The following is a 25,039-nucleotide window of genomic DNA, read 5'->3' as shown; positions in this document are numbered from 1 at the left end:
CAGCGCACACACCACACACCACAGCCAAAGGCACATAGACGCACACAGGGCAATTAACACAACTGCTGCTCAAGACCAATCCGCTGCCTCGGTGGCGAACCTCGGAACCAACCCCCCCTAGTACACACCCACCCAGAAGCAACAAGAGCCGGCGTGATTAGCGTGCAGCCCTCTCGAAGGGTACTGTAGATCGAAGTTCCCAGATCAAGACAACGTGGTACCCAGCGGCCTTTTTTCTTGCACGTTTTTACCCTTCCTAGTTATTTGCTGCTTGCTGGCTTGCTGCTACCGTGCCTCTGGCTCAAGGGTACTGTACACGGTACGCCTATCAGTTTGCCGCAACTAGATTATGCGCGTGAAAGCAAGTCGAGACTTTTTTGCACGCACAACTACGCGTTTATATGCAATACATATGTGGTATGTGTGTGTATATGTGTGTGCATATGTGTGTACACACAACGCCGGACCGCAAGGCGGTGAATCCGGTTTCCGGAGAATCAGACCATCTAAGGGGTCGTGCCCTTTGAGTTTCGAAACTCGAGGCTACTGTATGTTAGGTATGTATTTCTGCGCTGTTCTGTTCTGGGCCGGTGACAAAGCAAGGCAAGCCATACGCCGCCTCGTCTCTCTCTTTTTCTCCGCTCCGCTTTGCTCTGGCTTTACTTCGCTTTTTTATGCACAGTATCAACTTGTCGCCGGGGTACCCACGGAGAATCCGCGTGGCCCTGGAGCACAGCACACAGCACGCGCAGCCTGTGCGAACGTGAGCCTATTGCAAGGCGCGTACATACTGCATATAATGTTATGTACGTATGTAAGTGTTAGGTCTATATCAGCTTGCTTGCTTGCTTGCTTGTAATGTAGGGGGAAGGGGGGGAGGGGGGTGTTGAGGGGGGTGGGTTATCATTTTTGCGGAGTTAGGAGAAGGGGAAGAGAAGAACTTGAACCTGAATTGAGAGTGTGAGAGAGTAGAGCCACAACAACGCTTCATGTTTCACGCCCGAAGAAAAAAACTTTCAGGGAGGGGGGGTGCAGAAAAAAAAAAACATGCCCACAAATAAGTGGCTGGTATTATAGACAGCAATTATGACAACAATTCACATCGCGTGGAACTCCCCTCGTTAACCTTTATCGGGACAGGATTCGACGGACGAGCTCCGCAGTAATCCGTAAGCTCGTCGCGATGTAACACGAGTCGGTACAAATTAACTTATTTTATTACTACTACTATGTATGTTGCGCATGAGCTAGCTATGTTATGTCGAGATTAACACCTGAAAAAAAAAAATGTGATAATGATATGTAGGTACAACCTCAACCTAAAACCTTGGAAACATATGCACGAATTGAGATATGCGGGCCGTTTCAACGATGCCGCCACCGCATATTTAAAACGTTTCAAAACACAGAAAAAAAAAAAACGTGACCTCTCGCAACTCGCAACTGGGAATAACTAATTGTTGCAACGAGTTTGCGACTAATTGGCAACAAAAAAAATCATTATTAGGGTAGCTACCTAGGTAGAAAGTAGATTAATGAGGTAGGTGGTTTAGTTAGTTAGTTTAGTCATGAAATATCGTATACAGATTTGCTTTGGCTTTGGTTTGTTTGTCGGTTTATTTTTTCTTCTTCTCTTTCGCCCAGCATGATTTCCCTAGTTCTTTAAAGTGTCCAGAAAAAAAAAAGTCTCTTCCCAGTCCCACGCCTAGATGCCATCGACTTTCCGCGAGTCTAGGCTCTGATTCGTCCCGCGCTCTCCTCCCGTTCATGCTCCTACGCACTCGAATGGGGCCAAAAAGTCTTTTGGCCGAAACGTTTTACCTAGCATGGCTAGGCGTGTTGCTCGAAAAGTACGGTGAGACACGTCTCTCCCTCCTCATGTCCTGCTGTACTTCCGAGTTTTTTTTGTCCATGGGTATCTTCTCTTAACTCCTCAATCTATTGTCTTCTCTCGGATTCTCGTTTCCCAATCTGCCCGAGCCTCTCTCCAAGTTGCGGTCAACGTAAAAATAAGTTGTAGTGTCTTCTTCCCTATACTCTCATGCAACCCCCTCCCCCCCCTGCCCCGGAAGACTACCATCGTAGTCAGATGGTGGTGATGATCGAAAATGACAAAGTAGAGCAGTCGCGTTCTTCGTCTAGAAACGCATGTGTAGGTTAGTTAATATATTGAGTTATTCTGTAAATCAAATAAGTTCCAAGGTAGCTCCCCCCCAACCCCCAACCCCTTTCCCTATGATCTCTAGATTTTAGTCGTCAATATGTCAAAATTACGAATAAAAGGCATGCCCGTCGTGGTTTGGTATCTCTAGTATTAAGTAATTACCCGCCCCAGGGGCCAGGAAAAGGTAAGGCCCTGGCCTATAACTATTGTTGTACAGCATTCGATTGGTGATAACAGTAAAGATGTGTTTGTAAATATGTATGGTACGTCGTGCGTTTTAGGTCGGTAATCCCGTAAGGCTAATTAGTCGTGGAGCAACGATATAATCCCCCTCTTCGTTGCTTTTGCCGGGTCGACAACATTTTATAGCCAATTTCTGATCACTGTCTCCGATACAAAGAAACGAATTATGTAGGATTCGGTAATGGCGCCGAGATGCGTTCGTCGTGCTGTCACCCTAATCGTAGAGTGTTGTTGATGGCTGTGGGTGTTTCAGATAATCCCCTAGCCCTGAAGTTGTTGCGTATAGATGGTGTCCCCAGCCCCAGGAGCAGAAACTCCTGGCGGAGACGCTGATTGCTATAAGTTTTCCTCCCCAACATCCGCCACCTCTCCAGATAATTGCGCAGCCCGCTCTCGGCAAGCCTGAGGAGTAAATCCGGGGCCAACTTTGTTGGAAACGAAGCGCCACTTCTCGTTTTCGTAGTCTTGGAGCGCTGTTCGAAGCTTTTGATCCTGCAAACCCGTAATTAATATCTGTATTCTGCGAAGCCTGTGTAAATCGTGCGCATTAGTCAAGGCGAACTTACTGTCTCGTCTGTCCATTGGGTTGTTTTTGCTTTTAGCTTCGTGCAATATCGGACTTGAAGAGTACCTGAGGAACGCCCAGGGAAAAAGTCGGCAATCTGCTTCCACGTCAAGCTTTTGTTTTCCTTCAGATCAATAAGTAATGCGTCATCTTCCGGCGTAAATTTAAGCTTCGGCCCCCTTGGCCTCGGTGCCGGCGGTGGCATCCCAGCCTGTCCCACTACGCTCGGAGCGCCACCCCCAGCGGCCCCCATGCTTCCATCGCCTTCGCGCCTCATCATCTTTGAAGGCGGGCCTTGATCCGGTAAGCGGTGGTGATGATGGGTTGGTGCTGAACCGGTAGCCTGCGCATACGCTGCGCCCATAGACTGCTGCATGTTATCAAGCTCGCCCGACTCAAGCTCAGACATCCCACCGGATAAATCTAGGTCGTCCGGACGACTGCGTTTCGTCCCAGCACTGTGCGGTTGGGCGGGCGTCATAGCCGGATATAATGGTGGACCATAGTGTGAAGGCTGATGAGCCATGTGACGAGCAGCCGGATGGCCGCCGAGATGCGCCGGATCCATCAGGATCTGATGGTGATGGGCGGGGTGATGCTGCGACATGGTATGGTGAGAGTGCGACTGGGCTGGCTCATGTAAGCTCCCGTGTCCCGTGTGCTGCATTGGGTTTCCTCTGTGGTGATGCGTGTCGTATGCGTGTTGAGTCTGGCTCTGCTCGCCCGGATGCGACTCTTGTGGGGAGTAATCGACATTGTAGTCCGGCCCTACTCGATAGTTGCCCGCCAGTGTGCCGTCGATGCATGGGTTCCGCCAGAGCGAACCGCTCTGGACGGTCGCCGGAGTCTGTATAGAAAGAATTTGATGGACTGGAGCCCCTCGGGGCTGCTGATGTGCGGAAGGTTGTAAGTTGGAAGTGCGAGTCTCGCGCGTGGGATCGATAATGATGCCCGTCCTGTCGGATTGGGGTTGAATGATTAATAGGCTGAGCACTTACTTGCCCAGCAGCCGAGTACATGTGCTGGTGGAGCGATAGTCGTCGGTGAGCTGGTCAGGTGCGGGATGTTGTAGGATTGTGTGGTGTTAAGGTAGGTAAGATCGTCTTGCAAGCGGCGAATTTCCGTAAGTCAGAGAAATAAAAATCAAATTCGGAGCAGCCCGCGTAGACTCTTTAACAACTCACTGGCACTTAAGCTTGGCCTAGTGTATGGGGATCCGTCCTTTTCTTAGATTCCTTAACTGAGTCTATTATATGGTGACAAAACATCAAAGTGGAAAATGGACAGCAGCGGGCAAGGGATGCATTATATCGTCTGATCTTCTCTCTCGTTTCTACTCCGGCAGGGACGAGCTAGGGAACGACCCGCAAGTACTTTGACAACTTGGAACTACGTCTTTTTTTTTCATCCACAGGTTAAAGCACTTGACCTGTGCGAGACAAGTATCGTTCCTGAACGGGTGTGGAGATTCGGTTACCTTGCCCGGCGATGACGGTAGCATAATTTGGTGATCTTATGCCATGGTCAGCTTGCCGGATATAGAAGATACCCCAGCCGGAGGGTTATGATGCAACTGGGGCAACGATAAACCCACAACGGGTGAGGTACTCGGACACTGACAGGGTGACAAAGTACATACCAGCTGTCTTCCTGTGATCCCGGTCGAGTTCTTCCCCAAATGAGATTGCTACAGGACCAAGTGAAGCCAAAGAGAGGAACGTCTGGAAAACGCATAGAAGCCTACAAGACGAGACGACCGAATAGAGAAATGAAATGCTGAAACGGGCCCTACCACGTAGTCGGGCAGTGTCTGTAGAGCATGACAAGCGAATTATCGAGGTGGGCCGCACCTAAGCTCACGACAGAGAAGTACCCCCCTGTTCAACCTTTCTATTTTCACGCAGGGCAGCCAAGGCAGTGGGCAATCCCCGGAGGGTCAGAATGCAGGTTGACTGGATGCACTGTAGGTACGTAGGTGTATGTACGTGAATTGGGTGGCGCGCCCAAGCTCGGCTGCTAGGGCAGTTAGAAAGGAATGGGTCACTCTCTCCCTCGCCCGCTTGGGAGGGGGATATATGGGACTGGGGTGGGCTATAATAAGAATTAAGAGAGCTTTGATCCGTGACCCGCCATAGGGCGAGTGAAATTGGTAAGGTAGCAAGTAGCCACAGAAAGCGCTTGATAGATTGCCGAGCAAAATAACAAGGGAAAATATGACACTAGAGCCACTAACGGCCTATTCCCAGGGTAGTTTGTAATCTGGCAGTGCAGCAGCAGGCGACCTCGAAGTCGCAACACCCATGTAAACACACAACGGACCTGGTTTCTATATCAGCAGATTGGTCGAACTATGTTGGTATAAGTGTAGGTAGGGATATGTAAGAGGTAGTAGGGGGTAAGGGGTTAGTAGACGAAGATAGAGAAACAACAGCGTCTAACAAAGAGTAGGAGACTTACGCTTCGGTTTCTAGATAGGTACGACGATGCTTGGATCACCAAACGGGAGCGATGGGGCTGGATGGAGATACTTGGCGGGATAGCTACCTTAGGTAGGTTAGGAGGTACTACCTAGGTAGGTGTGGTAGGCAGGGTTGTTGTCGGGACACGGTTCTCTCCCAAGTCCTCTCCTCCCGTCTAAGGTACATGTCAAATCAAATGACAATAAAATCGTCATCGTATCGTTAATCTAGAAAATGATACCTTGCCGAATGCTAACAGACGGACCAGAGATTGGGGTGGTAAGCAGTCCCAATTCTCTGGATCCAGGTCCTATCTAGGGCATCGTAATATTGCGCGATTCAATGCGATGGACGTGGGAGGTCCAATAGGTGGTGGAACCTCGAGGCTCTTTAGGCCGGTCCATCGGCCCATTGCATTGACAACGGTGTAAAGAGCTGAGGGTTCTAGAGAGATAGGAACATTTGCAGATGTGTAGCTCTCGCATGAACGAAACACGTTTCAATAATTAAAGATCAATTATGCAATGCAATCTGACCATCATGTCGGCTTCTAGAAGAATGGAAATTGCTTCTAGGGTAGGTGACCAGGGGTGTTTCAGACGTCTGAGCTGTCCCGTCTAGTACTAGTTTGCATTTGGAGTTGCGACGTTGGACGAGAGCGGATGCATAGGTTAGGTAGAGATGAGAATTTGACAATTGGAAGTTGAATCGTGGCTAAGAGAGACGATGAAGAGCAGAGTAAAAAAAAAAAAAAGACGACGTAGAGAAAGAGCTGCAAGATCGGAAATTACGACGGATCTGTGTGTAGAGACAGGTATAGGTACGGGAAAGTAAAGTTTAACTAAAAACCATGTACATTAGGTACACAATACACAGTACAATCAATACAATCAATACATAAAGTTCGGCTTTAATCCGAGGGTAAGGTATAGAACTATGCTAAACTGGGCTATTATTAGAAATCCCCTACTAAACATACCTACCTCCTACCTACATGTACCCATATCTCCAAGCTAGGTATACCTTGCTTTGCGCACGGAAGGAAAGAACGAAAGACCCTAGTACTATCAACCATTTTGAACCTTCTCTTACCTGTTGGTTTCTCTTGGAGAGTCTCGAACACAAGGAAAGAGGAAAGAAGGAAAGGGCGAAAGAGCATACGGAGATGGAGGCGCCTACCCAGTTTCTGATTTCTAAACAAGACAAGACAAAACTTAGTTTTCCCCCTTAACCCCTGAGAATCAACTCATCTTTTTTTCTCTCTTCTCTTACAACTACCGGATGCATTACACACATACGAAATTCACGGGGACGGAATAGAGCATTATCTCCATATTCGGATAAGACGAAGAGAAAAAAAAAGCATTGGTCCATTTAATTATAATATGCATTATCAAAGTCAATTACGGTCTTCCCGGCCTTTCTTCTAGAAGGTTTCTATTCGAGGAGCCCTGTCAATTTGTCTCGCTTTTTTTCCCCCTGCATCCGAGCGCTTGGGTGGACCGCTGCGGGCCATGGCATGTCCTGCTTTGCATGCACGCAAGGGACAATGCAGCCAATTTAAAGCTATACTATTCTATCTGTTGTGTAGCATCGCGTGGTTGGAGATAGCTTCAAGTTGATGGTAGATTTCACGCAGCTCGCTGATGATTTACGAGTACGGCTTTGACTTTATTTTTATGCGTTACCTCCTTACGACCTCATGATCTTACGACCTTACCACTACTATTATGCGCTTAGTTCGGACGGAGCCATTGTTGGTGAGGAGTTAACCTAACATTATCCATCAATGCTCTATCTTCTGACGCTCGCAAGTTGCTACCGTCAACACCTGTGTCTCCTGATCTGCGCAACCGGGTAGCTGGTCATCAGATGAGAATCCTTTGACGGAATGCTCGTAATTCTGGATGACGACCCTCAATCCGTATCGAATTAAGATTCAATTATTTTTACGGAGGTTGTATTTTTCTGTTGATGAGACGCCTGATGGATACATGTTCTCCGTCTCCGTCTCCTTTATGTTTTGGACCGTTTCAAGCTCCACTTCCACCGTTACCAAGACACCACCCACTTCTCTATACCGCTGGTTCATCAGCCTCACAACCCGGACAACTCGAACTCAAGTCATGGTTGAGAGAAGATTGTATCGGAATGGCCGCAATTGCACGGAGCATCGCTGGATATCTCAACATATCATCTCAACATATCCTAGTGTGATATAGCTATTGCTACGTTCAAATAATTCGACTTTACGTATACGGTATCGTATGCGGATATTAACTAGTCCTTAAGTAAAAGAAAACCTGCTTCTTCACTTGGACAGTGGTAAAAGCTTGTCTATAAAAACCGGGAAACTCCGTTTCTTACTTGGGATCGTGAACCGTCATACAGCGTCAGCGTCAGGTTAGCCTCACTCCAAATGGTTGCTTGCCGGAAAACCATGTCGATAATGCACATCCCAACTGGGGAAACGCTCCTTGACAGGTGCATGTGGGGATCACAGACCTTAACTTGTTGCGCATGGACAGCGGGTACGAGAGTACACGAGCACGCACAGCCTACACATGTATGATGTAGCCCTGGCCAGAAAATCTCCGCAACGTCCAGAGACCCTCGCTCGCCCAGAGATCCGGTTAGATATGGTCCGTACTGTTACATGCGAACAGAACGACGCAGACTTTCCCCAGCCGGCCAGTACATACGAGTTTACAAAGTGGACTCTCTGGAATGACTAGCCCAAGCTAGCAATAGATCAAATGTCTAATAAGATCCGTAAAGGGGATTTAACCTGATCTACACAAGAGCTTAGGTATGTGCGCATGAACGCATAAAGAAGAGCAATTTGCTGTATTATACATAGTACCCTTTTCTCTCCATTTAGCATGCGCATCTCGGCGGCGCCATAACTTCGGCGCTATCAGTTGCCCCAAGCTCCTTGCTTAAACCGGCATCTCTGATCTCAACTCTTCATCTCCATTGCGGCGAGACGAGAATGAATCTCTCCAATCACTTGCTAATCTCCAATTATTCATTCCCGCCCCAAAGCCCGTTCCCCCTTGCAAACTTACCTAACTTACATATTAACCCCCCACCAATTTTCCCCTCCCGCCGATTATCATGGAAGCTAACTAACCCGTCCCATACATTAGAGGCACATAATATGCAGCATATGTAGGTACCTACATAGGCGTGCTCATCCCGCGCTAAGACGACGAGCTAGTTGCTAGGCTCGGAGAACTTGCCTTGCCCTGCCCAGCGCGGAGGATTTATCGGCTCTACATAGTACAATTACGAATTACGGTCTGCTGGGTACTACCAAGGTATCAAATCCAATCTGCCCCATTCTTATCTTTCTGGATATAGCTGGGACCGCCAAGTAGAGCCAGCTCGTAAGATTTTTTAAGTATGCATCGCTATGGGATTGGGCCGCGATCGAGACCACTTGGGGGCCTCTCTGCCTTTTTGCTTTTTCTTTCTCTCTTACTATCTTTTACTCTCCCACTTTCCCTTTTTTCACCGGTGAGTTTTCCGCTGCGCTGCCTTTATCAGCTGTGGAACTTGGATATGCCGGATAGCTGAGCTTTCATGCGAAGTGCCTGCATACGGTAGCAGACGACCACATGCGACCAACCGGTCTAGGGACGGCCTCTATGTAACCAACTTTCCTGCGGCCTACTTTCTAACCCGTTTTTTTTTTTTTTTTTTTTTTTTTTTTTTTTTTTTTGCGCCGCATTAACATTCCCCATCCGGGTTCGGCTCGGGCTAGTACTGTCGCTCATCAAGAAAAAATCTATGATATACTTGAACTAGTGTCTAAAGCTCCGCTGCTCCACGCGCAAATCCCAGATCTATGCTCGAGCGGGCAACCTGTCAAAAAGCCCGGCAGGCTAATCAGCCGTGATCTCCACATCCGCCTCATTTGACAATTGACGGGCGGGCACGAGCTTGGTGCGGTACATGCCTACCTGGACCAAAAAGCCTGAGCCTGGGTAACCTGTATTGGTCGCCCTCGAGGATTTCTGTGGAGGGGGGGGGGCCAAGCTTCCTTTGGACAAGATTATATATATCAATCATCATGCGGAATAATGACAATTGAAAAAGTTAGGTTAGGTTAGATAGGTTAGGTAGGCACACCGCGCACTGTCGGTTCCGAGTCCATGGTTGTGGGGGTATTATATCACATTCTCGTATACATCAAGTACTACATCTAGGTACATATAATAATAAGCAAGATGTAGGAGGTAGGTAGCTGATGTTACAATTAAGGTACGTACCGTCCCGGCATAATACCTTTGAATTAAGCAGATAGAAAATAGCATTAAGAAAACAAATACATCAATGCTCTTGGGGTCAGAGCTGAGCCTTTATCCCTGGAACTTCGTAACTCAATCCATTTTTTTTGTCTTTAAACGCCGATAGAAAAGAAAAACACTGGCAAGCATACCGCCATCATCTCGCCGGTTTGGGAACTGCTATTGCAATGCGTCATTTCGTTTCGCCCCCCCTTTCCTATTATCATCATGCCCTATTCACGAATAGCGATTTTCTTCCTACTCCACGGTCCTCCACAGCCTGCACTGGAAATAGCTAAGGCGGCTTAAGCAAAGTTGTCGCTCCTGTCAACACCCGGGTCCTCCATCTCGGTGAAATCATGGAAGTGCTCGGGGCGGTGCTGATCGTTGTAGAATGGCAGCGGCGTGTCGAGCTTGACGTGCACCGGCTTCTTCTCTAAGCCGATGAAGTTACTGCCCATAAAATTGTAGTTCCACTTGCCGTCCTCCGGCACGAGGAAGTATCCTCTATAACGCGGGCTGAGTAGAAGCTTACGCTTGACTCCCATGGAAGTTGTGAATCCCGCCGGCGAGTCGCTACCGAGATCCTTGTTTTCGGCACCCCACCGGTATCCTGCGGGGGTCAACGCCCAAGCAGATAGGGAGACGGAGCCGGGCGTGAAGGATACGTCAATCGTCACGGTCTTCTCCTTATCCCATTTTTGATGTCGGTCGAGGTTCTGTGCGTGCATGGTAACGTCAACCGCAGACATGTACGGAAGTTCGTTGCCGGCCATCGTGTGGATCACGCCGAGAGGCTCCATATTTGAGAGATACTCGTGCTGTGGCAATTGCTGGGGTGTTTGAGTATAGCGCAGGTTGCCTATCTGAGGAACCATGACAATACAACGGATCTCTTTCACCTGGTCGTTATCTGGCGCGGAAACACCATATAAGTATCCTGCAATCTGTACACGGAGATCGGCAATCGTAATAAATTTCTTCAGGATGTTATTGGGCATGACGTAGGTAATGTCGTCTAGATCGTTGTCGACAGACGAGACGTAAATATTATTGGCTCGCGTTCGTAGGTTAGAAGTGGCAATGGCTCTGGTACGCCATTCAGTCTTAGATGAGAACTTCTCCTGTTCGAATCTGGAAGTGGTCGTGACGATAAGCTCTTCACCGTGGATGTTTTGAGTCTTCGTTGTAACAGCAGTAATTTGTTGCTGTTCCTGCTGCTGCTTCTCGATCTCTGCCGCCTGCTGCCGTTGCATAGACGGTGCAGAGATCTCCATACCCAAGATGATGTCTCGGACTTCGCTACTCGTCAAACTGGAGACATTGACATTGTTCTTCTTTCCGTAATCGTGCAGAATGAGATCTCGTAGCTGCGTTTCAACCTTGATCCAGTCTTCATCTGATAACGTGGGCCAGATGTGGTGCACTTGGGTTATAACGGTCTTATCAGGCCGAAGAATAAGTTTCGTCTTGTCTGGGTTGACGTGGAGTGCACGCAGGATAAGAACTAGACGTGAGAATGCTGTGTATGATGAGATACTCTTGAGCCATTCATCGTAGAGGTTGAATAGCACCATTTGAGGTTCTGTCGCACGGAGAATCATGTCACCCAACTTTTCCACCTTCATGGCCGCTTGGAAGGGTAACTGTAGCTCTGACGCTCGGATGGAAATATTCGGGAAATCTAACAAATGAACTTCGAGAGGATCCAGTAGACCTTTACGTGTGACAATGAGCTCTTTCGGCTGTTCTTCTACCGGCAGCGATCGAATAAGAGCTGCCACTTCTTCTGCTGTCTTCCACTTGGCTAATTGACCGAGACGCTTTTGTCCTGCCCAGACGCTAGTGTGAATGATCTTCAGGAACAATTGTCCAGTTCGGGGGTTGAAAATGAAAATTGCTCCGTTGATTGGCTTGGTAGTCAAGTTACCCTCAAAAGTCTTGTGAATAGTAACTCGGTATACGTTAGTGTCATCAATGAACAATTTTGTCTGGTTGCTGAACAACTCGGAGTAGTTCTGCGAATTGAGGAACTCTTGATTGCTCTCAGACGCATACAGTTGGAGACCCTTCCTGATACGCTCGCGGAGAACATAGAGCGCCGGGTTGGCCTTCATAATTTTAGCCATAGCCTGTTGTACTAGGACCTTCAGACCTGGGAAGTATTGTCCGTAGGCAGAGTAAAGGTTGTAAGCGAGATCGATACCAATCATGAGACCGGTAGCTGAAGGATAGATACTCATACTATCTTGCGTATAATCCAGATATTTCGCACGAGTATAGCGTTCGATGTCGTGAGAATCGTAGTCGCCATATCGAAGCTGGATATCAAGCCAAAACTTATTGGTTGTGGTAGGCTCGATTATGTCCTTAGTGTCGTGTAGCAGAGATGGGCGAGTGACATTCCATTTGTTGCTGGCGAAGAGCAGAATATCGGCACATGAGCTGTTCATCTTGTACGACTTTCGAGGATGGATGGTCTCTTTCTGCACTGTTTCAATTCCAAGGGACTCTAGCTCCTGATCAAATACCTGACAGAAATCCATTACGACGGATTCGTGAATCTTCTGCCACAAGTGGGCACGGAAAATCTGGATGAGAGAGATTTTCAAAGTAGGAATTTTACCGTGTAAGAAGATACCAGTAAGATCGAGTTGCACCTGGAAACCGACATACACGTTTGCTCTGTTGATGGTTGGCGACCACCAAAGCGTAAATCGACGGTTGGGAATCTGGTTCAGACCGGATCTCTGAGCGTTGGTCAACTTCTTAAACTTCATGGATTCTTCGAAACCACTGTTGTGGAGCACAAGATAATCGTGTCGCAAATAGAGTTGATCTTTATCAACACGGAAACCCGCCCACTCGGTAGGTTCTTCTTCAAGAACGATATCTTTGACGGCGAAACTATGAGCTTCGGGTATGAATTGGGTGGCCCTTATTTTGCGTGCGAGGAGGCACGGAATTTCGCTCAGATTTCCAGATATTTCAGCGAATAATTGAGAATATCTTTGCTTGGTAGACACGGCAAAACCTAAAGAGCGTGCAAGGGCGACGGTATCCCAGAATTGAGCAGACTGTCCAATATCATCCTCACTGAAACCAAACACATTATCAGGAGAAATGTACCAGCCGTTTGTATCAAGTAAGCCGGCAAGAACGCCAAGACGAACAGAACGTGAGTTTCTCATAAACAGAGAAGGGACACGTCTTTGGTCAACGCCAAGTTTGTCGAGGGCTAGGAGGAGTGTATTGATGCTTGAAGTATCCTTAGGACTATTGATAATTCGGCTAGCCAACTTTTCTGCTTCCTCTTGGGGCAGGTTTCCATACGCTCGGCGGCCTGTCTGTAAACGAACGACGTGCTGGCGGTTATAGTCCTCGGAGCTGTCTTCCTCCCCAGAGCTAATATCCTCATCCTCGCTAGTTACGTCCAAGAGGTCTAAGTCTGCATCGGCATCTTTATGAAGGTCAAGCTCTGCTGCGAATCTGACTAGGAATTCCTGAAGCAGAGATTCAGGATTTGTCCCCTGTGCGGCTTTGGCACAGTTTTTATCCCCAAGCCAGAGGCCAAGGAAATAGGGGTCAAACGGCACGGCTTCTTCGGGTAATTCGAAACCGGAAGATCTGAAGAGTTTGTATTGGCTCCTGACTCTAGGCTCCAGGGAAGCAAACTCAGCTGCGGTCATCTCTACGGTTTCGTGGCCCTTTGTCGTTGAAGCGGGGGATTTTGGCAATGGCAATGCATGATAACGGCCGTATTTCTTGTGTTCGGAAGATTTGTACACTCGCCTATGCCCTTGAGCATCAGACTCTTCACACTCGCCAGTGAGACCCTTTTTATAAAAGACAAGAATGTGATTTGGTGTAACAACCAGATCCTCCTGGCGGCCTCCAATTTTAATACGGTAGAGGCGATCTTTGCCATTGACTATATTGAAAGCGCGTCGTGGTGTTCCGTCGGGACCTAGAAGTAGATCTCCCTCCTTAACATCCTCGACAGCGATCTGGGTATGATCGTACCGCAACAACTTCGTCCCTTTAGCAAGACAGGCCTTCTCCCAGAACAGGCCCTCCCAAGAGGGGAAACCAGTGGCCTTGAATAGAGTGTGCTCAAGAATCGTTTCGACACCACCAAGGGCCTGGATGACATCCGAACGGTAGGCGTTTAGGTTCCAAAGCTTCCCGTCGTGACGCTGGCTTGTCCACCAGAAAGGATTGCTCTTCATGAGTTGGTAAATCTTGAATTCACTTCTCGTTCGGAAGCCCTTGTCGAAACTAAGCGTACTTCTGTCCTTTTGAAACAAGGTGTTGATACGGGGTAATCCACGGTCCCAGCTGTCTTCCAAATCTTCCAAAGTTAAGCGCCTATTCTGCTGGTTTGCCTCCAATCGCTTTTGGGAGTATTCAGTCCAAACTCTCTGTGAATCGATAAATTCAGCTTCCCAAGGAATGATATATCTGAAAATATTTGGTATGAGAGTCTCCTCGTCATGTGTCATGCCAGCTCTGAAATGACTGACTCCAACATCTGTCTGTTGCGAATATCGCTTGTCACTAGCTGGGATAAGAATATGTGAACCAGATATCATTCCGAGACCACCCAACTCCTTTGGTGTGTAGAAAACAGCAGGGGGAAAACGTGATGGCATCTTTGAATTCAATCCTATCTTTACCCGAGTTTGGATTTTGGTCTCACACTTTACGATAGTATCCAACAGATTAACTGTCGATACAGCAGCCTCACGGTAGTAGGTGAAGAGCGCGATGAGGGCCGTGTTCCACTTATTGGCGATCTTGGTGAAAGTTGTAGACCCAGAAGACATAAGAATCTGACGAATCCTATTATTGAACTTTTGGATATCTTCCTCTGTAACTTGTAAGAAAGCATGCGCCGTCCTCTCTTTGGTTGTGTTATCCACAAGAGACCAGACGCTATCCTTGATAGGGAACTCATCATTCTGATTTCTAATCTTCGGCAGAATGCGAACCTCAAATCCACACATAGAGAAGAGCAAGTTTGGATTATCACGGCTGTAGACACTGGCGAAGGTATCATCCCACTCAATCGTCGTAACAGATCGAGGGAGGCGGTTCTTCAAATCCCAAAAGACGGCTCGGCCAAGGTTGACATCGTGCCTCATCAACCGCATGCGGGAATCTCTCGGCCAGCACTTCTTGCTCTTGTAACCGATAACATTCTCAAAGTTCGGATCTGGTTGCTCGGTGAGAAACCGCTGGATGAGATCTCGCGATTCCTCCGCGGTGAAACGCAAGAAGACCCATATCTTGTCAATATATCTCGTATATAGACGGATAGGGTGCTTGGTCTCTGTCTCTCGGTCGCGGAACTGAAGGAAGTCATTAGGGGCAGACGGGGGCCCAGCAATTTCGCTAGCCCGGTTTAAACCAAGGAGTAAGAGGTCAAGGACGAGTCCATAGTACTGAAATACAAAGCCCGAGAACTGAAGACCACGAATCATGCCGTAACTATTAACGTGATTCATGTCCTTGTAAGTGAGCTGCACGTTGTTCTTCGAGCTGATGTAATCCGCCAGGTTGTGGTCCATGATTAATCGCAGAAGCCTGTTTAGGAGGGTAAGATCTATCTTTTCATAGACCTTAGAAAGCTCTGTCTCGATCATGACGTTGCACTCGCCGTCCGCAGTCTCCCAGACTTTTTCCAGATTATTGATGCCCTGAGCCCACTTGTACACTAATAGGGGCGGGACTTCAGAATCTGATGGCTTGATCCAGGCAGGGAAAAGGTGTCGCTGGTCGGCCTGATACCAGAGATACTGGTCAAGGTAGGCATCGCTAATCTTCTCTATAGGTTCTATATCGTAAACAGGATTTATAGTGCTATAATTGTCGTTCATGTCGATTTGTACTTCCTTGAATGCTCGCTGCGTGAGCAGGAATCGCTTAATTCTTTCCAGAGTGGTGCCTGGGCTATCATAAGCTTGCTCGATCAAAGCCAACTCTTCTCGTTGACTTTGGTTTAGGCGACCTTTCACGGAGTATGCTTCTCGTAGTCGTTCGAGAGCAAGAATTAGTATTTTTGTGTCGTGTTTGTACGACACACTCGGGAAGGGAATTGGCGTAAATTTTCGAGATTCAAGCCAGTGCACCGTAGTTGTATAAATTGCTACAGCTTCTTCGGACGATACGTATGGCCCATCTTTCATGTAATTATGCTGTCGTTCTTGTTCCGCTTTGAGCCAGAGACGCGTCAAACGGCCCACATTCTTCTTAGCAACTGTCTTATCAACAGTCGCACCTCGCCGGATACGCTCACGGTTGTAATGAGCAACGGAAATCCACCAGTCCGCCTTCGACTTGACATACCGTAGGATGATATTTTCAATAGGAGCGGGTAAACCGGGAACCTTCCACGGAATGTTACTCTTCCAGCACCTCCAAGCTTCGGATAAGTGTTGAAGAACAGTGTTGACCTTGTTCTGCTTGATACCCTCCGGCATCATGTCCATTAAGTCGGCCATTACAGAAGCTCGTAGTTCAAGGTCAAAATGCGACTCAACACGTTGCTTGGTCACAGTCTTGGCCACACCTTTACTGTGACGTCCTTCAAATTGACGCGATAGCAAGTTTCCAAGCCACCGCTCAAGAAGGGGGATTATTCCTCGCATGAAGAAAAGCCAGACGCGCCAGGCGGGCGCCCAGAAGCCACATCCAGGGCCCTTACCAACGGGTCCGCTGTTGAACCGGTAGTAAATAAGATGCTTCAGATCTTTACATGATCGGATCTGATGCATTAGCTTGTACTTGTAACGGTACATACCAGTCAACTGGCCAACGTGGTTGAAGGCGTAGAGGATACCATCTGCTAATTGGAAAGCATCAATGTTGCCCAAACGATATTGCACCTGCGCGTCGACTATAAGCTTCGTCAAACGCAATATCTCACGCATCAGGTGGAACGCATTTCCAAAACGTGACTTCTTCCGCTCCTTGGTCGTTAGCGTTTTTACGGGTTTAAGATTAAAATTGTAATCGAGATGAAGATACGTCAGATTCTTCCGATGGATCAGGAGATTCAGCATATTAAATCCTTGCCGACAAACTTGAAGACCAGCTTCAACCCAGTCGATCGTCGTCTGCTGGAAGAACTTGGTCTGCTTCAAGCTCCTCAGGAGGCTTTGGCGATTAAGCGCCTTAGGTTTCTTCTTGTGCAGCTCATTGAGGACGTAAGTCTTAAGGAGCTTCTGATACGATACTCGGACTTTGACGGGTTGCTTCGGAGGGCAGTGCTCAAGGTACCACTGCTTCACAAGCGGAACATCCTGCGCACGAACCATACGGCCGGATCGACGATCGAAGGGGAAGGGAGCCCACCAGAGGGCGATGGCAGATGACGTATCTTCCGTATAAAGATCTTCATCGGCTAAGAAAGGTTCAATGCCGGCCGGTAGTTCGAACGCGTCTTCTTCGGGCTCTTCAAGATTACCGGGACCAAATATCTCGTCTTCGTGGCTTATGGTGATATTCTTCGGGGCAACCGAGCGGGAGGAGATGGGATTAATCATGGGATCAAAATGGAAAGCGGGCAAATTAGGGTCTTCAGACTTAGTGTACACAGTTTGGGGGTGAGAGTACCAGTTAAACTGCACACTTCGGGGAAGGGAGTTATAGAGGTATGGGTAGGCAACCCGGTACTCGGTCCGGATAGGGAAGCGGAAAATAATCCTGTCGATGGCATTGAATTCTCCAAAATCTTCGTCGTTCGGATCGATATCCTTGTATAAGGGCTCGAATCGAGGACCGCCGGGTAGTGCGACATTTAGCGCTTTGGCGGTAAGGAAACTCTTTAGGTCAAAAAGGTAGAAATAGTTCTGGTCAACCATCTCGCTTAGTAGTGGTCGACTGAGTCGGTGAAGTGCTGCCATTTGCGGCAGGGTGAGATACCACCGCTTATAACTCGGCCCATTGACGTGCTCAGTATCGACTAAGGGCCGATGGTCATAGAACCATTCATATACGGCAGCGTCTTCTTCCTCATCAAGCTCCATCTGAATGGGTTCTAACGGTTCCACATCCTCGATATTTTCAGACCACGACAACGGAGGTTCTTCGTCATCAAACGGCGGGAACCTCATCCTCTTGAATAATCTTCGGTCGCTCTTTTCCTTCCTCATAGTCAACCACATAGTGGCCCATTGTGCGTGGAACACAGGCGGGATAACTCGAGGGATTTCGTTCACGAGCGTGAGACACCCATTGACGTGGTATAACACCTTAACTTCCCTTGCCGATTCCCACGGCATAGGCATGTTCTCTAGCAACTTCATAACCGCGTGTGGCATGAATTTCAGAGCACCAAGATAACTTCGCTTATCGCTAGTATACTTCTTTTGGGACACATCTCCGATATCCTTTACGATCTTACGAAGATGCTCGGGGGGCATATCAGCCTTCTGAGTTTCCACAAAGCCTCCCTTACGCTTTTCACCGAAGCGATTTCGCTGGTTTCGAAGCCATTCTTTTTTCTTCTGCGCGAACTTCGCGGTCTGCAGGTCGGTTGGAGGCCGGTATCCAGGGGGAGGAGGAGCTGGAGCTCCGGGCGGTGGAGGAAGAAAATCTGACGGGGGACCCGGAGGAGGAGGAGGAGGAGTAGGAGGAGGCGGCGGAGGTCCCCATCCGGGAGGAGGTGGAGGGGGTTGGAAAGACGACATCTCGAAGTTGATAGATATCGGATATTACGCGACTTGTTCGATGCTGTCGCTATCGCGGCGCGATCTTGTCGCGCAAGGATGCTACGGACGCCAAATACAGCCGGATTCAAACTTTAGCTCCTAGAAATCCCGAAATAGAAAATTATAATTAAGATGGTAGTCGGGCGCGTCGTCTCCTTAATTGACCAACGCGAAAAAATTGTTGTAAAGGTTGAAGTTGATGAGATGATAGTATTGCCTAGGGGCAATTTTTCCTATGACCCAGTTCGGCCAAAGACTTTGGGTGGAGACCAAGATTCCATTGGCAAATGCTGGGGGTGAGAAGTTTGAATGATTACATAAGGGACACTAGCTTTTTGCCAGCAGGTGGTCACGTGGTAAAACTTCAAGTGGCTTGAAAGGTACATCATTGATTGATGTGAAAAGATGTGGCTATGTGGCTAAAACAAAAAAAAACCCACTCAAGAATTCTCATTGGTTCAAGTCAATAAGCGGGCTAAAGATCCATCCCACACATCTCTTCCGTAAAAAACACCAAAATTCCACATCCCTCACAAAAAAAAAGTTGCACAGGAAGAAGTTAAACCATTCCATCAGCAACATCAGTCACAATGGCCGACAACCGAATCACCTACCGCCGTCGCAACCCGTACGTCTACAGATCCCATTGAAATATTCGTCGAAATCGAATAAATTCCCCGCTCCTAGGAACGCGCAGAGCTAATGTGTTTCTTTAAAGGTACAACACCACCTCCAACAAGATCCGTGTCATCAGGACTCCCGGTGGTGAGTTGCGAGCTCTTCACATCAAGAAGCGAGGAACCGCCCCGAAATGCGGTGACTGTGGTGTCAAGCTGCCCGGCGTAAGTAGATTCATTTCTTCAGGTTGTATTTAGAGGAAAGTGGGAAGGGAGACTAGAAGATCTGCACCATCATCGACATTTTGCAACAAGAGCTGCCAACCAATGCTTATATCGCCTGAAACGATTCGGCAATTTAGTGAAGAATTGAATTTGCGCAGCTCTTTTTTCAACTGGAGAAATAGATTCTACCTTGTTCGATGGGCTATCTATGAAAGCAATAATTGAGTTACACGCGAGTCTGGCAAATCGATACTAACTCGTGAATGATAGATTCCCGCTCTCCGACCCCGCGAATACTCTCAGATCTCCCACCCCAAGAAGACCGTCCAGCGAGCGTACGGTGGTTCAAGATGCGGTAACTGCGTGCGAGACAGAATCGTGCGCGCTTTCCTGATTGAGGAGCAGAAGATCGTGAAGAAGGTGCTCAAGGAGCAAAGCGAGGGTTCCAAGAAGAAATAAACTACCGAATGACTCTGGGATGGAATGGTTCGGCCTTCATTGATTTGGTGTTCAGAGGGACAGGGCTGCATGTCATGCGAACGGCTACTGAATAGCCCGTATCTGTTTCTAGGGCTTCTAGGGCTTCTTCTCATGGTCTAGATGATCGGAATGGTATAAACGACATCAGGACTATCACTAGTTCCTATCATTCGTACCTACTTCGCCGTGATACGAATTTGCCGACTTAATGGGCATGGTAGTAATTTTTTTTCTTTCTTGTGTCCCTGTCTTATTGTGAGGGCATCGCTTCAACCGTGAGAATATCTGGATTGGGTTTACTATGCCATTCACTTGTCCCTGTATGGAGAACGTAGGCGCTCTTTCTATGTTGTAGTACTTTCTAACACACGAGACGTCTGATAGCCCTTGTTTCTTATTCGAAACTGGGTATATCATTGAATATAATACGTTTTGAAGTGGTAAACAAGGTATTCTAATTTATCATTTTGAAGTCAGTATACATGTGTAATTGGTACCTAGACCTATAGCTTTATGAACAAGTATATTTTTAGAGTGATGTTATTTCAGTAGTAGTGGTATTTCAGTAGTACTAAAAACTGGCAGAAAAATTAAAGGTTCCTGGTGGTTGTGTGACATCGGCGTATGGCACCTTATCGGGGATAAGGTGCCTTATCGCCGATACTGGAGGGAGAAACAGTATATCTACTATTATTATATAAAAAGATATTACACTATTAATTAGCCTCAAATAGATTCTTCCTTCCTTAAATATTATTAATATACTAGTTTTACTCTTATTATTATTTAATTTATTTATTTATTACTTTATATTATATATATATATTTATTAATATTAATTAATATTATTAAAAATTTAATAATATAAATTAATAAAGTTAAAAGAATTATTATTATAATAACATACGTAATATTAATATATTTTCTTTTATTTATAAATATATTTTAAATTTATAGCGAATTATCGTTTTACTTTATTATTAAACCTTTTTAAATTTTTTGTTATTTATTATAATTTAAATTTATTATTAATATCATTAAATAAATTAATATTTATTATTTATTATAAATATCTTATAATATCTTAACTAAAAATATTAATATAAATATAAACTCATATTATAATAATAAATTTAATTAAAATAAAAAATATAAATAAATTATAAGCTTTAATAAATTATATATTTAAATAAATAACCCTTATTTAATATTTTAACTATATAACTATTAAATAAGAATTAATTAATTTTCAAACAGTTACCTTTAAATAGAAAATAACTTAAACATTTTTTGTACTAATAAATTTAAAAATTATTAATATAAATATATTACACGCTTATACCTTTAAAGAAATAATAAATAAATATTAAAACTAATTCCGAAGATTTATAATAACAGATTTCATAAATATATTAAAACTTTTATAATTAATATTTTAAATTATATTAATATAATAAAGTATTTATATAAAATAATATAATATTAATTATATTAAAATATTTATTAACTTTATATTATTATATAAATTATTAATATAAAATTTAAATAAATTAAAAACAATTAAGTAAAAATAGCTTAATATATTAATATAAAAGATATTAATATATAATATTAATTAAAAATTAATTTACTTAAATATATAAATATTTATATATATATATATTACATTATAATAATAATAATTTACAATTTATAACCTTTAAATATTAATATATATAAAATAAGTCCTAATATAATTTATTACTTTAATTAATTAATTACTTTTTTATATATAATATTTATTATTAACCCCATAAATAATAAAATAACCCCTTTTTATCCCTAATAACCTATCATCAATTTTCCATATTTTACCACTTATTTAAATATAAAGGCCTATAACTTAACCTCTTTAATATTAAACTCCCGGCCCCCCTCTTGCCCCCCCGCCCCCCCTTGCCTATCAAAGGATAACTACGCCTTCTCAAATTATTATTAATAATATTTACTTTAATGATCTTATATATATAATTTAATAAAGGTATAAATAAGGGTATAACCTTATATATAATAATAATCTAATACAAGGAGCATTAATCAGCCCGCCAGTCCCGGGAAATGTTCTTAAACCTTCTAAACTGCCACCAGGTGGTCCATACATAACACCGGCGGCTCTTTAAGGCACCGGATAAAGAAAAGGAAATTAGCTTATTAAAAATTACATTTCTTCCTCTTAAACAGTTCCATTATTTATACAATTAAATAATTAATAAGTATAAACTTTTATATTAATTAATAATTAATAAAGAAATACTTATTATAATATTTTCTTAATAAAAATCTTTAATAAAATATATTCCTTAATAATTATTAATTATTTTAAAAAAGTATAAAATAATAAAAATAATTATATGGAAAAAACATATAATATTTTTAAAAATAAATTCCGTTTCTTTTTAAACGTTTATTATATAACTAAAATATAATAAATTTAATTTTATATTATATTTTTTATTATTTTATTAAGGAAAATAACTATTTATTTTCTTTATAATATATTTTAATTTTAATATTTTATAAATATATATTTAATAATAGAATAATATTTTAATATAAAATAAAATAAAATCTAATATCATTATAATTAAATTTTTATTACTTTTTTTAATATTAAAATAAAAAAGTAAAATAAAAGGAAAATTAATATAAAAGTACTTTAAATTTTATTTAATAAATTATTATTATATTAAAAAACGTTAAGCCCTAATTTTAAAAAAGAATAATAATTTATTATAATTATATATTAAATTTATTAAATTATACCTTAATTATAATATACTTTTTTTAAATCATTAATATATTTTAAAAATTTAGCAAATAAATTCCAAATATCCATTAAAACATATAAAATAATAAAAAAAATAAAGCAGTTTATAATAAATAAAAATAATAATAGTAATAATAATAACTATATTTATTATATTAATTACAAATATTATTATAATAATAAAAAAAATAAATATAATATAAAATAATCTTTAAAAACTTAGAAATAATAATATTAAATATATAAAAAAAATAGATATTAATTTACCAAATATTTAAAATATAAATAAAAAAAAGCTAAAGATAAATAAAAAGTTAAATAAGGCCCCTCCAAAAAGAATTATACAACGTTCTTAGCAAATTACGAAAAAATTAGAGACTTAGATTTAAAATTTAATTATAAAAAAAACGAAATAACCCATTTAATAATAAATCCGGACAAGGATAATAACTTATATATAATAACCGCATATTTATTTAACTAAGCGTTTTACTATTGTCTTACTGTTAATCCCCCCTCGGATAATCCAAAATCTAATATTATTTTTATATTAAACTAATATATAAAAAATATTTTCTAAAGAATTATGTTAAATATAAGGGTAATTTAAATATTTATAATTAAAAAAGAATAATATCTAATTCTTATTAAAAAATATTTAAATAAATAATTAAAGATGAATAATATTTATATTAAAAAGGCTAATATTTAATTTAATAATAAATTATTTATTAAATCATTTAACATAATTATTATAAATATTTTATTTAATAAAATAAATTTTTATATTATGGAATTAAATATTCTATTTTTATTATTATTAAAGGATATAAATTAATTAAGAATATATTTTAATAATATTATTAATTAATTTATATATAAAAATAATATAATAATTAATGTTAAAAAAAATAGGGATATTTATAATTCTAATTGGAAAATATTATTTATTTTATAAAAATAAAATTATAATATTTATATATGCATTTTAATTATTTATTAATTAATAAATTATATAATTTATTGGATAAAGTTAAATATAATGTTAATATAAATAGCTTTAAAGAAATTAATAAATTCTATTATTATTATTAAATTAAAAAAAAAGTTTCTTAATAATTTAAATTTATTTTAAAAAATTCAAATATTAAATTTAATTATAAAATAATTATTAATATAATATATTTAAATAGGTAATTAATTTTATATATTATTAACATAATTATTAATTTTTAAGTAACGTAATTCTTAAAGAATATTATTATTAAAAAAATATAGGAAATGTTAAAAGAATATTAAATTGACACTTATTTTAAATTACTTAATATTATTTTTTACAATACGGGCACAAATTTTAATAACCTCAAATTCCGTAATAAAGCACGGGTAATTAAGATTATTTATTATTAAGTACTAATAAAAGCCTATTAATTTATTAGAAAAGTTAAAAGATATTATAGCCCTATTTACAAAGCATATAAAATTATTACTAATAAACTTAAGGATTCTAATTTAAAAATATTATATCTTTAAATAATTATAAAGGTAATTAATAATATTATTAATTTAGATAGCCTTATCCTAACCCTGCTTATTTTCGGCACTTATCCTAAGATTAATATAAATTTATCACTTATTACCATATAGATTTAAAGGATATAAATAATTTAGAAAGTAATAACGGAAATTAAAAGGATTAAGTTATAATGTTTTGTATAAAATGCCTTAAATACCTGTAATAACCTTAATATTAAAGCAACTTTCTTTATATCCTTATTTATTAAAAGCAAAATATTAATTTATAAAGAAAAGGGTAATTAAAGGGAATTATATAAAATTATTATAATTATTAATAAAAATGTTATAATTATTTTAAATATATTAAATAGCATATTCACATTTTAAAATTTATATATTAAATTATATATTTAACTTAAGGAAAACCTAATCTTATTAAAGGAAATTGAAATTAAATTATTTAATTTTACTTTTAATTTTAATAATTATTAAATTATTTTAAAAGAGGATCTAATATATGCTAATAATTTATCATATATTATTACTTTATATATTAATATTAAAAAATGTAATAACCTTATTCTAACATTATAATTTCGAACAAATAATAAAATAATTATATTAAAGAAATCATATAAAGTATTAAATATAAAAGAATTAAATGCCCTTTTTAATAAAGGTATATTATAATTTAAAATATATGATATAATAATATATTAAAAAGTAATAATATTTAAATTACAAATGGTTTAAGAAATTAAAGGTAAAAACACCTTTATACCATATGAAAAATCACATCTAATAATTTAAGAATATAATAATTTTAATAAAAAGTTTATAATAATATATGTATTTATTATTTAAAAAACTAATTAATAATTAATATTAATATTAATTCCTATATTTTAACATTAAAAGATAAAAATTATAATAAAAGATATTATTATAACTTATAT

The 25,039-nt window shown here is 41.4% G+C and overlaps 3 protein-coding genes across 3 annotated transcripts; 1 reads left to right on the top strand and 2 right to left on the bottom strand.

Annotated features, from left to right (window-relative positions):
- Positions 1–2,743: 2,743 nt before the first annotated feature.
- On the bottom strand, positions 2,744–3,991 carry F4812DRAFT_463845 (MYB DNA-binding domain-containing protein; the record flags this gene model as incomplete). The annotated part of the gene is made up of 3 exons (XM_047938275.1): positions 2,744–2,899; positions 2,974–3,861; positions 3,971–3,991. 3 exons carry the CDS (start codon positions 3,989–3,991, stop codon positions 2,744–2,746), a joined length of 1,065 nt encoding a protein of 354 aa, XP_047785624.1.
- Positions 3,992–9,579: 5,588 nt separating this feature from the next.
- F4812DRAFT_447283 (NUC071 domain-containing protein) lies at positions 9,580–18,681 on the bottom strand. The gene has a single exon (XM_047935726.1). The coding sequence runs from the start codon at positions 18,414–18,416 to the stop codon at positions 10,029–10,031; it is 8,388 nt and encodes a 2,795-aa protein (XP_047785623.1). The 5' UTR covers positions 18,417–18,681; the 3' UTR covers positions 9,580–10,028.
- Positions 18,682–18,923: 242 nt separating this feature from the next.
- F4812DRAFT_447282 (ribosomal protein L34Ae) lies at positions 18,924–20,262 on the top strand. Its single transcript, XM_047935725.1, has 3 exons — positions 18,924–19,065; positions 19,156–19,279; positions 19,550–20,262. The coding sequence occupies exons 1-3, from the start codon at positions 19,028–19,030 to the stop codon at positions 19,736–19,738; spliced, it is 351 nt and encodes a 116-aa protein (XP_047785622.1). The 5' UTR covers positions 18,924–19,027; the 3' UTR covers positions 19,739–20,262.
- Positions 20,263–25,039: the final 4,777 nt, after the last annotated feature.

Source organism: Daldinia caldariorum, assembly GCF_022478825.1.
Source record: "Daldinia caldariorum strain CBS 122874 unplaced genomic scaffold F4812scaffold_28, whole genome shotgun sequence".
NCBI classification, from domain to species: Eukaryota; Fungi; Ascomycota; class Sordariomycetes; order Xylariales; family Hypoxylaceae; genus Daldinia; species Daldinia caldariorum.
The sequence above is the reverse complement of the archived record's forward strand: the minus strand, read 5'-3'. Positions and strand labels throughout refer to the sequence as shown.

Coding starts and splice junctions, on each gene's coding strand:
- F4812DRAFT_447282 (XM_047935725.1), top strand. CDS start 19,028: ATGGCCGACAACCGAATCACCTACCGCCGTCGCAACCC. Junction 19,066..19,155: donor ACCTACCGCCGTCGCAACCC/GTACGTCTACAG, acceptor GTTTCTTTAAAG/GTACAACACCACCTCCAACA. Junction 19,280..19,549: donor GTGGTGTCAAGCTGCCCGGC/GTAAGTAGATTC, acceptor CGTGAATGATAG/ATTCCCGCTCTCCGACCCCG.
- F4812DRAFT_447283 (XM_047935726.1), bottom strand. CDS start 18,416: ATGTCGTCTTTCCAACCCCCTCCACCTCCTCCCGGATGGGGACCTCCG.